Source organism: Acipenser ruthenus, chromosome 21 (genome assembly GCF_902713425.1).
Source record: "Acipenser ruthenus chromosome 21, fAciRut3.2 maternal haplotype, whole genome shotgun sequence".
Classification (NCBI taxonomy): Eukaryota; Metazoa; Chordata; class Actinopteri; order Acipenseriformes; family Acipenseridae; genus Acipenser; species Acipenser ruthenus.
In genome coordinates this window covers 31557706-31573737 of record NC_081209.1, presented here as the reverse complement: position 1 = coordinate 31573737, position 16032 = coordinate 31557706, and the positions used below count along the sequence as shown (strand labels likewise).

The 16032-nt window shown below is 44.7% G+C and overlaps 1 protein-coding gene across 1 annotated transcript; it reads left to right on the top strand.

The window, feature by feature from the left end:
* The first annotated feature begins 238 nt into the window (after positions 1-238).
* Positions 239-16015, top strand: LOC117427674 (aminopeptidase N-like). Its single transcript, XM_058995579.1, has 20 exons — positions 239-3298; positions 4532-4674; positions 5240-5376; positions 5865-5991; positions 6374-6528; positions 6688-6801; positions 7546-7689; positions 8198-8263; positions 8662-8727; positions 10147-10322; positions 10605-10681; positions 11170-11303; positions 11429-11484; positions 12081-12228; positions 12398-12489; positions 13007-13117; positions 13652-13819; positions 14374-14514; positions 14620-14689; positions 15295-16015. Exons 1-20 carry the CDS (start codon positions 2712-2714, stop codon positions 15445-15447), a joined length of 2865 nt encoding a protein of 954 aa, XP_058851562.1. The 5' UTR covers positions 239-2711; the 3' UTR covers positions 15448-16015.
* Positions 16016-16032: the final 17 nt, after the last annotated feature.

Below are 16032 nucleotides of genomic sequence, written 5' to 3'. Positions count from 1 at the left end.
TTTTCTTAAGTTAGCACCAGTGTTTAATGGTTACGGATGAGTTGTGTTAATAATCAAAAGATCTTTCCACTCCAGACATTTACAACATATTCATGTACCCTTTGTATTCTCAGCTGTGCAGTTTAATAGCTATTCTAAATGCTATTGTCCACAATAAAACTTCAGACAGCTGAGGGGAGGGGAGGGGGGGGGGAGGGGGTGGGGATTTTAATTTCTTTTCTTCCTGAGTGGTAATGAAATGTATTCTCAGCAGTGATTAGGGAGTGTCAATAAACTCAACCAAATCCAAGGAAACCAAACAGGGAAGAAGACACCAATATGCAAATCACTCCAGAGCATTTCACGGGATCTTTTGCAGCATTTTCTAAAAGTTTGTCTTATTAAGAATAATACAATACCTGTGTATTTTGCTCATGTGTTTCCTGCTTTTACTGTAAAAGGCTTGCGTTTTCCACTATGGGTAAGGCAGATGCCCACTCCATGGTTTATAAATGACATGGGCAATTTGCTCACTGTGGAAAATGGACCCCCAAGGATGTTTTTCAGAAACCTACACTAGTAGTGATTGTACAGCAGACCCAAGCCATTTCAAAGAGATTCCTGTCTAAAGTTTAAGAACCAGTGTCTAGTGGAAAAGGCTCAGTAATTGTGATGCACCCTCTCGTAGTGACGATCGATATCACAGCAGTACAATCTGTGCACCCTCTCGCACTGACGATCAATACCACAGCAGTACAATCTGTGCACCCTCTCGTAGTGACGATCGATATCACAGCAGTACAATCTGTGCACCCTCTCGTAGTGACGATCGATATCACAGCAATACAATCTGTGCCCTCCCCTTGTCCCGAATGATAAGGAGTGAAACCCTGATAACGCAGCCAGCATGCCCTGCCTGCACGGCAGTGCAAGGAAGTGTATTTTGAACTTTTCCTTTTGACACAGTGGATCAAGCACAGTAATGTGCGTGACACACTGCAGTGTAGCAGGGAAACTAAGCAACGCAATGTTCCTGGTAACGGTATGCAGTGGAACAGCAGCAGTACTTGATCAGGGTTCAAGTTTTGGAAGAAGTACATACAGTGTACATACAGAGGAGCATGCCTTCCAGTGTGCGTGTGTGTGTGTGTGTATATATAATATAAAGAATAGTGATGGGGTTCAGTGAGTTACAGGAAAATAATTCCATCTAGGGTTTTTGTGACTCACAGAAACCCGAGAAGGAATTGTTTTCCTGTAACTCACTGAAGAGACCCATCTATTATTTTTTATAATACATGGATACCCTTGTGATGCTAATATTAAAGAAGACGAGGTTCAGCAGTACAGTTGGGTACAGACGTTCTATGTGTTATGCGTTCAGCTTTATTTGGATGATTGCCTTTACCTTGTTTTAATTTCCTCTTCCTCTCCAGTTTCTCGGAGATACGAATGTACCAGCATTACATCATTTTTTTTTTAACATATTCTCGTTTTGTTGATCATTAATGAACATTTCTGTACTGTGGGTGTTGTCGAGTGATTGAAAACGAGACATTTTGTGTTTGAATTGAAAGTGATGGTCTCGAGGAGTCGAATGGACCAAAGTTCAAGTATATTTTCCTCTAGAGGAATTATCACTTTTTGACGTCACTACTGTGGTATTATGCCTTTTTTTTCGAATGGCTCAGGATTCAAAGGTAGCCTTCATCCTGTTCCAGTGTGTGTGTGTATATACCGACTCCTGTTTTTCCCGATAGTGCACTTGTGGTCCTGGAAGGGAGCACTGTATTTTATATAATTATGCATATGTTGACAATTCAGAAATCTATAATCTCCCAAAGCGAGTTTGATTCTTACTTTGCTTCTTTTGGAATTTCTTTTAGGGGTTAATCTTGCTTTTAACGTTTGTTTTTCTTCTGAAGAAGGTACGGTAGACAAAAATAGAATTGGACGGTTTCTGAACTGCCCTGAGAGAATTTCAGATTTTGCTTTCTAACATGTATGTGTTTCAAAGCTAGGTATGAACAGCCCTGAATAATAGTTTAAGTCCTCCTTTGTAATTTGTGTTTTCCTTCATTGGAGTTAAGGAAAACCCCCTCCATTGTATTCTAAAAACAATATCTGCTCAAGTGCCCCCCTTCCAAACTGTACAGAACCTCCTCCCTGATTTAACGTCCTAGCAGCCAAAGCAAACATATGCTCTTAATTGCATGAAGGCATCCTCTCTTTGAGGCAGGGGTGCATGTGGGCTCCAGACACATACACACTATCCGAGCTCAAACAGTAACATGGATGCGGTGCACTGGGAGAGGAAAGATTTGCAAGCAAACTTGGAGCTGGCTCACTCGGAGAAGGGTTTCACTAAGACTTGAGGTATTCAAGGGTGTGCACAGACACAGTCTAACCCTTTAAACCCTCTGTAGAAATGAAAGCCTGAAAGTAGACCTCTGCTCGGCTCTCTTCGAAACGAGGATCGCTTGAGAGGAGAGGGTTACAGTTTCCATTCACTTGTGGAAAGAGAGAAAACCAGATCCAGATGTGTGGAAACCGATGAAGCTGATCTACACGAACGCCCCGACCTATTCTTTACAAGCAGCATATGACAGTTAATACTTCACCTATTAACAAGACTGGGCGTGCACAAGACGGTGTGTGTCACAGAGGAGCTGAAGTAGAAGGACCAGCCTGGTTGCACCTCTTACTGGTAGGTGCCTTTGGAAGGATCAGACATGGCCAAGGGACAGATAGTTAGCAAGGTCTTAGCTGTTTTTGCTATAGTGGTTGTAGCCGCAATTCTGGGCTCCATCATTGCGCTGGCAACGAGTTACGTGGAAGAGAGAATAAAACATCCAGTGACCACCCTACCTCCCCCGATCACCACCCCCAGCCCTGATGCTCCGTGTTTTAACCCATGGGACGAGAGCCGACTGCCGTACTCCTTGATTCCTTCGGGATACAGCGTGACGCTCTGGCCTTCCTTGAAGCCGAACGACGAAGGCATGTTCACCTTCAAAGGCAACTCCACTGTCGTCTTCAAGTGCGAGAAGAAAACAGACCTCATTGTGATTCACAGCCGCCTGCTGAACCTGACCACGAAAGGGGAACACCTTGCGGACGTCAGGGATGTCAGCAGCTCCAAGTCAGTTGACATTCAGTATAGCTGTTTAGACACCAGCAATGAGTTCCTGGTGGTCCAGCTTCGCGCTAACCTGACGGAAGGGAAGACCTATGAGATGATCACAGATTTTACTGGAGAGCTGTCTGATGATTTGGTTGGCTTCTACCGGAGTGAATACATGGAGGGTGGAGATAAGAAGTAAGTGCACTTCATAATTCAGCTGCATGTGTTTAAAAGACGGCGGCTCCTGGGTCATGTTATGCCCATTTACTGTTATTAAGAAGTCACAGGACTTCTCAAATGCCACCTACTGTACCAATCCTGGTGTGTATTGGGAGAGCCAGCGGAGGGCTCCCTCAAGCCCGTCAATACAGTAACCTATTTTTACTTGTGTGAGGCAACAAGACACAACGTTTGTGAATGAGACACAGAGAAACTCACTGGGCCTTGTTTTGAAGCAAGGGAAATTGTCAGGGAGGAAGAAAAATTATTTTAATTATATAAAACTAGCAAGAAATAACTGTACAATAATGTAACTCCTCACCGCAACAAAGTTGTTTCTTGTTAGTGTAATACTTGTTTTATTACTATCAGAAAATGTGGATTTTAGAGAATAGGGGCTCCCTGTGCGATAATCAGATGTTTGGTTCTCTGCAAGGGACAAATCCGCAGAACTGAAAGGACAAGGCTCGGCATTAATGGCGTCTGTTTTATTGCTTTGCTAGGAATGTGCTCAGGGTAGCTTGAGGACACTCTGATTTCTGAGGCAGTTGTTCTACAGCTGCTTGGGACTGAGACAGAAAAGGGGGAAGTGGAGCCCCTGCACACACACCCACACTGAGGTCAGGGTTCAAAAGCTGAATGAAATGTGCAGTGTTTCTAACCCCCTGCACACACACACACACACACATACACACTGAGCTCAAGGTTCAAAAGCTGAATGAAATGTGTAGTGTTTCTAAGTTTATAATCGTGACTTTTGTTTCAATGTTTGGTTTGGTTTGATTAAGAGAGGAGGGGTAGGGGTGGGGATCATGTCCAGATGTTTACAGCAGTAGACAACATGAGGACTTGTTCTTTGATTATTATAAAGGTGCGCCTATCAGTAATTCACCAGTAATTAGGACCTAGAAGGAGGTTACATTGTTTCAGTTGTGTAATTTAGGGTGTAGGTGGAGCACAGACCACAAGGACCAGTCACATCATTCCATGTAGTTTCCTGTTTACAATCTTCAGTACAGTATTACAATTGAGTTGAGAGAGAGGCAGTCTTTGCATCTTGTGTGGATTTATTTTATAAATAGCAGCTCTGCAAGCTTGTCCTCGTGACTCAGTAGGCATCTGGGCAGACCAGTATAGCTCTGTGTCAGTGTCAGTGTCAATATGCATGCATGGTTTATTTAGTTGTAAATGTTTTCATGTGTTTTCTAGGTTAGTCGCCACCACACAGATGCAGCCCACGTATGCCAGGACAGTTTTCCCCTGCTTCGATGAACCAGCCATGAAAGCACATTTCAACATCACTCTGATCCACGACCCCAAGCTCGTGGCTCTGTCTAACAGTCCTGTGATTGGTGAGGGTGGGGACACATGCTGTGTCTCTCTGTACTACATTATACATAAGAGCATAGCATATGGAACCTTCTGCCACAGGGTAGGTCCTATTGGAACCTGCTCCCATAGGATATGTTCTAATGGAATCTTCTTACTCAGGGCAGGTTCTAATGGAATCTTCTTACTCAGGGCAGGTTCTAATGGAATCTTCTTACCAGGTCAGGTTCTAATAGAATCTTCTTACTCAGGTCAGGTTCTAATGGAATCTTCTTACTCAGGTCAGGTTCTAATGGAATCTTCTTACTCAGGTTAGGTTCTGTTAGAATCTGCTACTCCTGGGTACAACAAAATTGTCAAAAGTAAGATACAAACAAAAGAGGTTTTTTTTTTTTTTTTCATTTTAAAGCAGAGAAACAATGAAATCCTGCCGTGGTCCTCAATGCGCTGAGCCAAAGGCCTTCTGGTTTCCAACATGTCCAATGTTTTTTCAGGTAGCATTATTGTTCATAGAGAATAGCACTGACAGTGAGGTCACACAGCTGTGCTGCCCATGGTCTTACAGCCTTACTCTGTATTCTTTTGCAGACTCAGTGAATAGGACCTTTGATAAGGCTGAATGGGGAATCACTACATTTCACCCAACACCGGACATGTCGACCTACCTGCTGGCATTCATCGTCTGTGACTTCAAGAACATACATGCCCTGAACAGAAACGTCTCGGTAATATTACTCAATCTATAACCTCGCTGGCATGCTTCTTACTCACTCTCGTAACTTCCAATGTGTTTTACTAATCGTGTAAGTCTAACCTCAGGGACTGCAGACTGTCTTGCGATCTGTGTAACATGATCAGGAAATGTATGTAATGAATGACACATGCTCCTTTAACAGCCCCACCTGCATCTGGAGTGCTTGTCCTTAAAATGACACGACTCATTTGAATGATTATCTGCTAACGTTTTAAAGCAGGTGCAAAGGTAACGGATAGAAACCAGGGAGAAACACTCAAACAGAAGCAGCTGACACATTTATAGTTCTTTTATGATCCCTGTGGTAGGGTAGGTAACGGCTAGATAGAAACCATGGAGAAACACCCAAACAGAAGTAGCTGACATTAAAACACAAAGAACCTCAACACAGACTAGATCAAGCAGCGAAGTCAAGACAAAGTAATATTCAGGGGAATAAATATCCAATGTCGTTTCCAGATCCGAATCTGGGCCCGGCCGGAGGCTATTGCGGAACAGCAGGGAGATTACGCTCTGAACATTACCGGACCAATCCTGCAGTACTTCGAGGACTACTACAGCATACCCTACCCCCTGGCAAAGTCAGGTACCTCACACTCGCATACATATTGCCCCAGAAATGTAAAGTTGTGTTTATTTGAAATTGCACTGTCATCAAGGTTAAATACCCAACATGTGTATTACAATGTAACAGTGAAGGCTGCAGTGTTCAGTACTGCTCATTGTATTTCATCAGTAAACGGGTCGTTTTAGCTGTTAGGTAAACTGCCAGCTCGGTGAGCCAAAAACGCATTGTACTGCTGCTACTTTCAGCAAGTGGTGGTTATAAACCACTCAGACTTGAAGCTCAGGGGGGCAAACCGGAATAAGATAGGAATGTAGCATCGAGTCTTGACCTGGCTAAGTTAATCACAGAGGAAAATGTAGTTCACTGTGTCAAGTGGATTGTATTTCTCTTTGACCTGTAGACCAGATAGCTCTTCCAGACTTCAGTGCTGGGGCCATGGAGAACTGGGGCCTGGTGACGTACCGCGAGACCGCTCTGCTGTACAATCCAAACATCTCCTCCACCAGTAACAAGGAGTGGGTTGCCACGGTGATTGCTCACGAACTGGCCCATCAGGTACTTTCATTCTTCACTACCGTCTAATATATATATTTTGTAACTCATAATTACTTAATTATGAGTTACAAAAATGTATTGGAATTTACTTGTAATGAGAATCTGGCACTATGTGTTTTTGCTCCAGTTTTTCAAAGTGTGTCTGTTTGTCTTCCCCAGTGGTTTGGAAACCTGGTGACAGTGCGCTGGTGGAATGATCTGTGGCTGAATGAAGGATTCGCTACCTATGTGTCCTACCTGGGAGCAGATCACGCAGAGCCCAGCTGGAACATTGTAGGGCTTTCCCTTGCTATTGCTCCATATTGAAATTCATATGCCATTTGATATAGGTTGGGACACAATGACCCTTCCAGCATGGAGGGTTCTATTCATACTGGACTGGTTTGTTCAAGTCATGAAACCTTTTCTCAACAGAGACTTAGAAGTCTTTTTCTTTTACTTTTTAATTATGCACTGTTCAATCTAAAAGACATTCCTTAAAACAAGTCTATACATTTTTATGACTCGGGCTCCAAGTACCTGTCGCTTTACAGATGAGAACAATGAAGTAATTTCAGCCTCTTATACTGTGAAATAATTAACTATGGGTAAAGAAATCCATATGACATTATTGGTGTAGATGTTAGAAACTAGGGTTTGGTTCATTGTATTAGTGTGTTGACCTCTTGTAAGGCAGCGCTTGACAATGAGATGGATAACAGATTCTCTGCCTGCTTAAAAAACAGCATTGAACTACAGTTAAACTAAACTGAACCAATGACAACCTTTTTGGGGATATAAAAACCGCTTGGACATTGTTAGCAATACAGCGGGCATGACAGAGCCATACAGCAGTGATGCATTGCCTGGGTCGTACCTCAATGCCTGTGCCTCTTGTCTGTTTCCCCTGTCGTGTTCATATTGCCTGCGTCGTACCTCATGCCTGTGCCTCTTGTCTGTTTCCCCTGTCGTGTTCACATTGCCTGCGTCGTACCTCATTTCTGTGCCTCTTGTCTGTTTCCCTTGTCATGTTCACAGAAAGACCTGATTGTGCTGCATCATTACCAGAAGGTGTTTGCAGTGGACGCCCTCAACTCCTCTCACCCGCTGAGCTTGGATGAGGAAGAGATCAGCACCCCGCTTCAAATCGGAAATCTGTTTGACTCGATCACCTATAGCAAGGTACAGTTCCATCTGCCTGCCCGGCTCAGTATTGTGAAATGCATTGACAGAGCTGCCTCTGGATCAAACCACAAATGCAATCCCAGCAGAACTTCAGAATCCCTTAAACCACAGCCTGTCAGTGTAGAGCTGTGTGACTTTCCCCTATCTGTAGAGCTGTGTGACCTTCCCCTGTCTGTAGTGCTGTGTGACTTTCCCCTGTCTGTAGTGCTGTGTGACTTTCCCCTGTCTGTAGTGCTGTGTGATGTTCAACTGTCTGTAGTGCTGTGTGCCGTTCAGCTGTCTGTAGTGCTGAGTGACTTTCCCCTGTCTGTAGAGCTATGTGACTTTCCCCTGTGTCCCGGCCATTGTTTGGACTGCTGTAAAACATGACAGAGCATTTCTGACAGATGCACGCTCCAATTTCAAAGCCTGATTAACCACTGTAGCGTTTCCTTTAATGTATCGCTGGGAGCTGCGTTTAGAAGATTAACTGCTTGCTGTTCTGTTGTTTTCCCGTTTCTCACAGGGAGCTGCCGTGCTGAGGATGCTGTCTGGATTCTTAACAGAGAATCTCTTTGTGGGGGGGCTCAAAGTGAGTCTGCACAGTTATTTCAATAGTCCCTGTGACAGCATGGATCTGCAAGGAAGTGCTGCACAGTACCTGCTCACATGTGGGTTACTCCAGCCCGTCTCAGCAGATTACTGTCTTTACACTTTACCCAGCCTTTATTGCTTTCTAATGTGCTTTAAAAGCACAGGGACTGGAGTCTCGGTTAACACTGCGTGTGTCTTTGACCAGGGCAGATCTGTCTCACCATGTAGTGATTAAACAGTAGAAGAAATGAAATGGGACTCGACTGATGTAAGGGTTGAAAATGAACATGTTAAATAGAAGCCTGCTGCCTAACTACAGAGTTCACCTCTTCACACCTGCAGGAACACTGCAGTACTGTCAGGGGACTGGGAGTAACAAACTGTTTCTATTTACAGACATACCTGGAGCAATACAAGTACAACACTACTGTGTACCAAGACCTTTGGGATCACTTGCAGCAGGTAAGTTACACACATTAGGAAGAGCCTCCCTCTCAGTGCATTAGGAAGAGCCTCCCTCTCAGTGCATTAGGAAGAGCCTCCCTCTCAGTGCATTAGGAAGAGCCTCCCTCTCAGTGCATTAGGAAGAGCCTCTCTCTCAGTGTATTAGGAAGTGCCTCCCTCTCGGTGCATTAGGAAGAGCCTCCCTCTCAGTGTATTAGGAAGAGCCTCCCTCTCAGTGCATTAGGAAGAGCCTCCCTCTCAGTGTATTAGGAAGAGCCTCCCTCTCAGTGTATTAGGAAGCGTCTCTCTCTCAGTGCATTAGGAAGAGCCTCCCTCTCAGTGCATTAGGAAGAGCCTCTCTCTCAGTGTATTAGGAAGAGCCTCCCTCTCGGTGCATTAGGAAGAGCCTCCCTCTCAGTGTATTAGGAAGCGTCTCTCTCTCAGTGCATTAGGAAGAGCCTCCCTCTCAGTGCATTAGGAAGAGCCTCTCTCTCAGTGTATTAGGAAGAGCCTCCCTCTCGGTGCATTAGGAAGAGCCTCTCTCTCAGTGTATTAGGAAGAGCCTCTCTCTCGGTGCATTAGGAAGAGCCTCCCTCTCGGTGTATTAGGAAGCGTCTCTCTCTCAGTGCATTAGGAAGAGCCTCCCTCTCAGTGCATTAGGAAGAGCCTCCCTCTCAGTGTATTAGGAAGCGTCTCTCTCTCAGTGCATTAGGAAGAGCCTCCCTCTCAGTGCATTAGGAAGAGCCTCTCTCTCAGTGCATTAGGAAGAGCCTCCCTCTCAGTGCATTAGGAAGAGCCTCTCTCTCAGTGTATTGGGAAGAGCCTCCCTCTCGGTGCATTAGGAAGAGCCTCCCTCTCAGTGTATTAGGAAGCGTCTCTCTCTCAGTGCATTAGGAAGAGCCTCCCTCTCAGTGCATTAGGAAGAGCCTCACTCTCAGTGTATTAGGAAGAGCCTCCCTCTCGGTGCATTAGGAAGAGCCTCCCTCTCGGTGCATTAGGAAGAGCCTCCCTCTCAGTGTATTAGGAAGCGTCTCTCTCTCAGTGCATTAGGAAGAGCCTCCCTCTCAGTGTATTAGGAAGAGCCTAATTAGGAAGGAGGTGCACGAAACAGGGTTTAAAATGTACTGACAGGCTGGATCTGCTCGTCTGCTTGAGTGATACTTGAGTCAGCTGCAGGACCCGTTTGAATAACGGCTCAATTCCTTTGTACCTTAAAGGGTTAAGAGCGAGTGCAGTGTGAGGGGCATTGCTCTGAGATAAGACACTGGGATTCCCCCAGCCTGGCCCCATAGTCAGCTCCTGGTTTTGAATATTTGCACATCCTCCGTCATGGCAGTACAAGCACTTTGACAGCTTGAGAAATGTCTCCAGGACTTTGCAAGGTACTTCAGTGCCAGCGGAGTTCACAAACCCCTGCCCCGTGTTTCTCATTGCAAGGCTGTGAACAAGCAGCAGAACATAACTCTACCGGACTCGGTGGAAAACATCATGAACAGATGGGTCCTGCAGATGGGCTTCCCTGTGGTAACCATCAACACCACAACCGGCACACTGACCCAGAAGCACTTCCTTCTGGACCCCGACGCAGAGGTCACAAGGTCCTCCCAATTCAAGTAAGCCTTGACACCATTGAAACTCTGACAGGGGCATGTGCTTGAAGAAACCTTGCAAATATACTTCAATGCTACACCCCCCCACCCCCCTCTCTCTCTCCCTCCAAGCTTTACCATGAAAAAGGGGGTCCACTTTCGTGAAGCAAGCTATCACACCATTCCACTTGGATGGTTTTATACCAGGCTCTGTACTGTTCAGGCCCCACAATGCCTCCTGGTGGTTCATTTTATACCTAAATTATTATGCCACACACTCATGCATAACCTCTCTCCACCTCGCAGCTACACCTGGTTTGTTCCAGTGAGTTGGATGAAGTCTGGGATTCTCCAAACTGACTTCTGGCTGCTCAATACCTCAGGTATGGAGACTGTGCTCCTGTGTATTCCCCTGTTCTCAGCCTCCCTGCCTCTCTGCATCCCTGTCAGTGTTGATAATGACACAGCCTGAACACTACTGTATATGAGCATTCATTCTTCACCGCCAAATAGAAGCCAAACCTGCCCTGATCCTAAAATTGTTGAGTATTGCAGATTTATTAATCCGAGCATGGCACAGAGTTGCCGTGATCCTAATATTGTTCAGTATTGCAGATTTATTAATCCGAGCATGGCACAGAGTTGCCCTGATCCTAATATTGTTCAGTATTTCAGATTTATTAATCCGAGCATGGCACAGAGTTGCCCTGATCCTAATATTGTTCAGTATTGCAGATTTATTAATCCGAGCATGGCACAGAGTTGCCCTGATCCTAATTTTGTTCAGTATTGCAGATTTATTAATCCGAGCATGGCACAGAGTTGTCCTGACGGAATGGTTTTATTTCTTTGTTTGTTTGTTTGAAATCAGAAACGAACACAACTGTGCAATCCAACAGCACTGATTGGGTGCTGGCCAACATCAACTGTACTGGATACTACAGGGTTAACTACGACACTGAGAACTGGAACAGGCTTCTTCAGCAGCTGCAGGATAATTTTACTGTAAGTGTTCTTTGAAGTGTGCGCTGGTGACTAACACCCTTAGAAAAGTTTACCACAGCAGTGTTGCGGCTCCAGCCTCCTGCCTCCTGTTTCATTATTAGTGTTTCCCCCTCTTCCCTTTGCAGGAAATCCCTGTGATTAACAGAGCCCAGCTCATTGATGATGCGTTCAATCTGGCCAGGTAGGTCTAGATAAATGTTTACCAGGGTACATTTGCAGGGCAGTGTTACCATGCTTTTCCCATTTTTACTATGCATTTACCATGCCTCTCTGTGTTTTACCATGCCTCTCTGTGTTTTACCATGTCTCTCTGTGTTTTACCATGCCTCTCTGTGTTTTACCATGCCTCTCTGTGTTTTACCATGTCTCTCTGTGTTTTACCATGCCTCTCTGTGTTTTACCATGTCTCTCTGTGTTTTACCATGTCTCTCTGTGTTTTACCATGCCTCTCTGTGTTTTACCATGCCTCTCTGTGTTTTACCATGTCTCTCTGTGTTTTACCATGCCTCTCTGTGTTTTACCATGCCTCTCTGTGTTTTACCATGCCTCTCTGTGTTTTACCATGCCTCTCTGTGTTTTACCATGTCTCTCTGTGTTTTACCATGTGTCAATTCTGCTCTTAGAGGAATGCGACCTGTTTCTGATTTCTGGATGTTCCCTCAAGTTTACATTCTGAGTTGATGTTTTTTCTTGCCTGTATTTTGGTTGTCTATTTTTTTTCCCAAAAGTGTTGTAAGGTAGTAAAACTCCTTCTTATCTTTCTTCTCATTGTTAAAGGGCAGGGTATATCCCGACCACACTGGCTCTGGACACCACCAAGTACCTCTCCAAAGACGTGGAGTACATGCCTTGGGAGTCGGCTATAGACAATCTGGGGTACTTCTCCCTCATGTTCGATCGCACTGAAGTGAATGGGCCCATGCAGGTGAGTTCATGTTTAACCTTGGCTGTTATTAATGAGTGTGCAGGGTGAACCGTTCAGTGTGCAGGGTGAACCCCAAATCCCACTTCGACTTTAGAATCCTGTTGGGCAACTGAAAGATACTGCTGGTGCAGAAAGTATTTAGTGACTGATTTAATAACCTTCTTTTTAGACTTACCTCAGGAAGCAAGTGACTCCTTTGTTTGACTATTTTGAGAACATCACTGCGAACTGGACAGAGGTACCCTTGGGACACACTGACCAGTAAGTGACACGATGCACCTTGCTTAAACTTTCATGAGAACTACATACAAGCAACCCTTGAAACTAGATTCATGTATTGCTTGTTTATTGCATGTCATTTCATTTTCTCAGCCCAAAGACTATTGAATTTTTTACATTATTTTTCTTTAAATAGTTACTACTATGTTTTTTTATGATCTTTTTTTTATCCTGAAGACAGTTTACAATTGTATAAACTGTCCACATTTACCCCGGCCTGCCTATTAGAACTGCATTTACAGCAATAATGGTGCAGTTTTCCCATGCTTTCCCCAGTTTTACCACGGCGTGCCATTTTCTTTAATTAGCTTTACCTTACCCCTCTGTGGTTTACCATGCTTTCACTGTGCTTCGTTACGCTGTGCTATGCTTTTCCTCTTACTCTGGTAATATTGGATAAGGGTCAATGTGAATGATTCAGGTCCTGGCCCTGGTTTCAGCACTGCTTTCTGTGTTAGGTGTCCATGGCAGCTCATGGCAGATGTTCCCATCTATTCAGGTACAACGAGGTCACTGCCATTGAGGTTGCCTGTGAGAACGGTTTGAAGAAGTGTCAAGAGCTGGCCTCCAGTCTGTATCGGGAATGGATGGACAACCCCAGCGTCAACCCGTACGCACTGAATAATACCTTTACAATTCATTCATTTCAGAATGTTTAGTACCTTTACAATGCATTCATTTCAGAATGTTTAGTACCGTTGTAAGCACTAAGATGGGTTATCATACGGAGCTTGATCTGCAGTTTCAATATAGTGCCACTACTGTCACAGCACATGGGTTACTTGAATGGTGCGAGTCACTGGCAGCATTGCATAAGCACTGTGGACCCAGCTCACACTGGTATTGGCAGTACCATGGTAGCTCCATCAGTGCCAGTGTGCTACCGTATCAGGACCACTCTATTCTGACCATCGAAGAACTGAGTGACCTGGTTATAAAGGGAAATATTCAGACTGCCTACAAGTTGAATGGGAAGAGACAGAGAGAAGCTGGTCCTTCTATAGAGCTGGTATTGAGGTCTGTTAAAAATTCTGCTGGGGTTTCTGCAGCCTGATACACTGGGGTTATAATGGGAACGCAGTGGAATATTCTGTGGTTTGGCGATCATGTTGTATTTAACACACGTCTTCTATGAACCCGCCAGGATCCATCCAAACTTGAAAACGACCATCTACTGCAATGCGATAGCCGCGGGGGGCGTGGAGGAGTGGGACTTCGCGTGGGAGAGGTTTCAGAACGCCATCATCACCACGGAGGCTGACAAGCTGAGATATGGGCTGTCCTGCTCCAAGCACATCTGGATCTTGAACAGGTCAGACCCAGGGCTGCTGCACAGTTCGTTCAGGCTCGTGTCCCACTTGAACCCCCAGCCTTTTTTACAGCAGTGTGGGCTATTTATGTGGCTGCTTTTTAATGGACTGAATCTATTTAGCCAGGAACAAAGAAGAATCAGGGGGGGCACGATTGAAGTCTTCAAAATCTTAACAGGGGTTGATACAGTTAACCAGGACCATTTATTTAAACACAGCATAGAAACCACAATCCGAGGACACAGTTAGAAATTAAGTGTAGTTAGACTTAGGACAGAGGGAAGAAGACCATTCTTCACACAGAGAGTGGTGGTGGGATGGAATGGGCTACCTAGTCATGCTGTTGATGCTAAATCGCTTGGATCCTTTAAGACCTGACTTGACAAAGTTCTGAGATCAATCAGCTACTAGGAACCAGACAAGCTTAAATGGGCCGAATGGCCTCCTCTCGTTCATACATTTTCTTCTGTTCTTACCACTTTTCTTAAAGGTCTAAACATTTAAAGAAAAAGGCACCGCTGGTGACCCGTCCCTGCTTCTCTTCTTTATTCTGTAGGTATCTCAAGTACACTCTGGATCCGGAGAAGATCAGGAAGATGGATTCCATCCCGACTATCAACTATATCTCTAGAAACGTGGTAGGCCAGTCGTTGGTATGGGACTTCATCCGAGCCTACTCCAGCACCATCTGCAGCGGGTGAGTCAGCCTCCCTTCTCTTGGGTAATCTGAACCGCGTGTACTACTGAATTTGAAGTGCTTGGATTGTTTGATAGAGTCGGGTTTCTCCTCCTGCTGTTTCAGGTCCTCTCCGATGGACAGCCTCCTAGAGGGAGTGACTCAGAGATTCTCCACAGAGCTTGAGCTCACACAGGTAACCCTGCTTCGATATGACCTGTCAGGATACTGTGCAAAGCTGACAAGTCCTTTATTTGAAAGACGGCTTTGATTAATTACATTTGTTGCCATTTTCATGAGACTTTGTTCCGTAATGAATGCATTGTTTTACTTCCAGTAAAGCCTTCGTTATCTGAATAGCCCTGTATGCTGTTTTTATCTAAACACAGCCAGATCCCAATCAGTTTAGATAACAGAGGTTTTCCACTATCTGTATAAATGCAGAGATGTGCTCCCTGTTTGAGAAGGATTTCATTTGGAGGAAAAGGGACACAAATTACTACAGTACTGTACTGCTATATATTATTTTACAGGTTGCTCTGGTAAAACGATCTCTCTAGCAGCCCCCAGCAATCTAAAAATCACATATCCAGTAAATATAACCCTGGTTTTGACTCCTCTCCAGTGACGGTGTAGCAGCCCAGTTTAAGCAGGAACTTGTGATAGAAGTGCAATATTTTTACAAGCCTTGATTGATTCACAGATTCCAGGTTGATCCATTGACCCTTTACTCACTGCTTCACTAATGTGGTTTTTGTGTTCATGTCACCCCACTTCCCTTTACCCTGTGGATCGGAACAGCTTCAGCAGTTCCGCCAGAGTAATGACATCACAGAGGACTGCTTGAGCACGCGGACGCTGAGCCAAGCTATAGAGAGGACCCAGCTGAACATCAAGTGGATCAATGAAAACAAGGACCCCGTGTTCAACTGGTTCACCTCCAACTCACTTTAAATCATGTAGATTTCACAGGAGCCACAGAGAACAGTTTCAAAAACAGCTGCTCCTTTAATCTGAGTCAAAGTGCAATACACCGGTGCTGATAAACCTGAAGCTTGATGACACTCTTACTGCAGTGCGAGATCATATTACATTATGGCTGTCATTATCCCAAAACTGCATTGAAATTCCAGTGTGATACAGTGCAATGTGCGGCACCAGCACAGGCACCTGTCCTAATCAAAGCCATTGCAAGTGTTTGCTGGACTGCAGCCGCTTTTTTTCCAATCTGCACAATCATTTTATTTTGTGTAATTTTTGTATTTATTCTTATCCCGTCTTGAAACTTGAAATCCTCACTCTTTCAGCACAGCCTCTAGGGCGGTGTGGGGCTGGAAAAGGCTTCAGGCTTCCCCAGAGACAGCCTGGAACCCTTCCCCCTCACCGGGCTCCCCATCACCCGTTTATAATACCTGGGAATATAAAAGGGCTCTCTAGAAATACATAGGAGTTTTATAATTACATTTTAATGGCATTTTGTAAAAATAAAAATACAACTTTAAAAACTACAATGTGTATTTTTCTGAGTATTATTTATTG

Bases quoted from the DNA above. Each gene is read 5' to 3' on its own strand.
- LOC117427674 (XM_058995579.1), top strand. From the start codon at position 2,712: ATGGCCAAGGGACAGATAGTTAGCAAGGTCTTAGCTGTTTTTGCTATA. The intron at 8,728-10,146 runs GTAAGTTACACA...TCTCATTGCAAG, and splicing joins TTTGGGATCACTTGCAGCAG to GCTGTGAACAAGCAGCAGAA. The intron at 12,490-13,006 runs GTAAGTGACACG...CCATCTATTCAG, and splicing joins CCCTTGGGACACACTGACCA to GTACAACGAGGTCACTGCCA.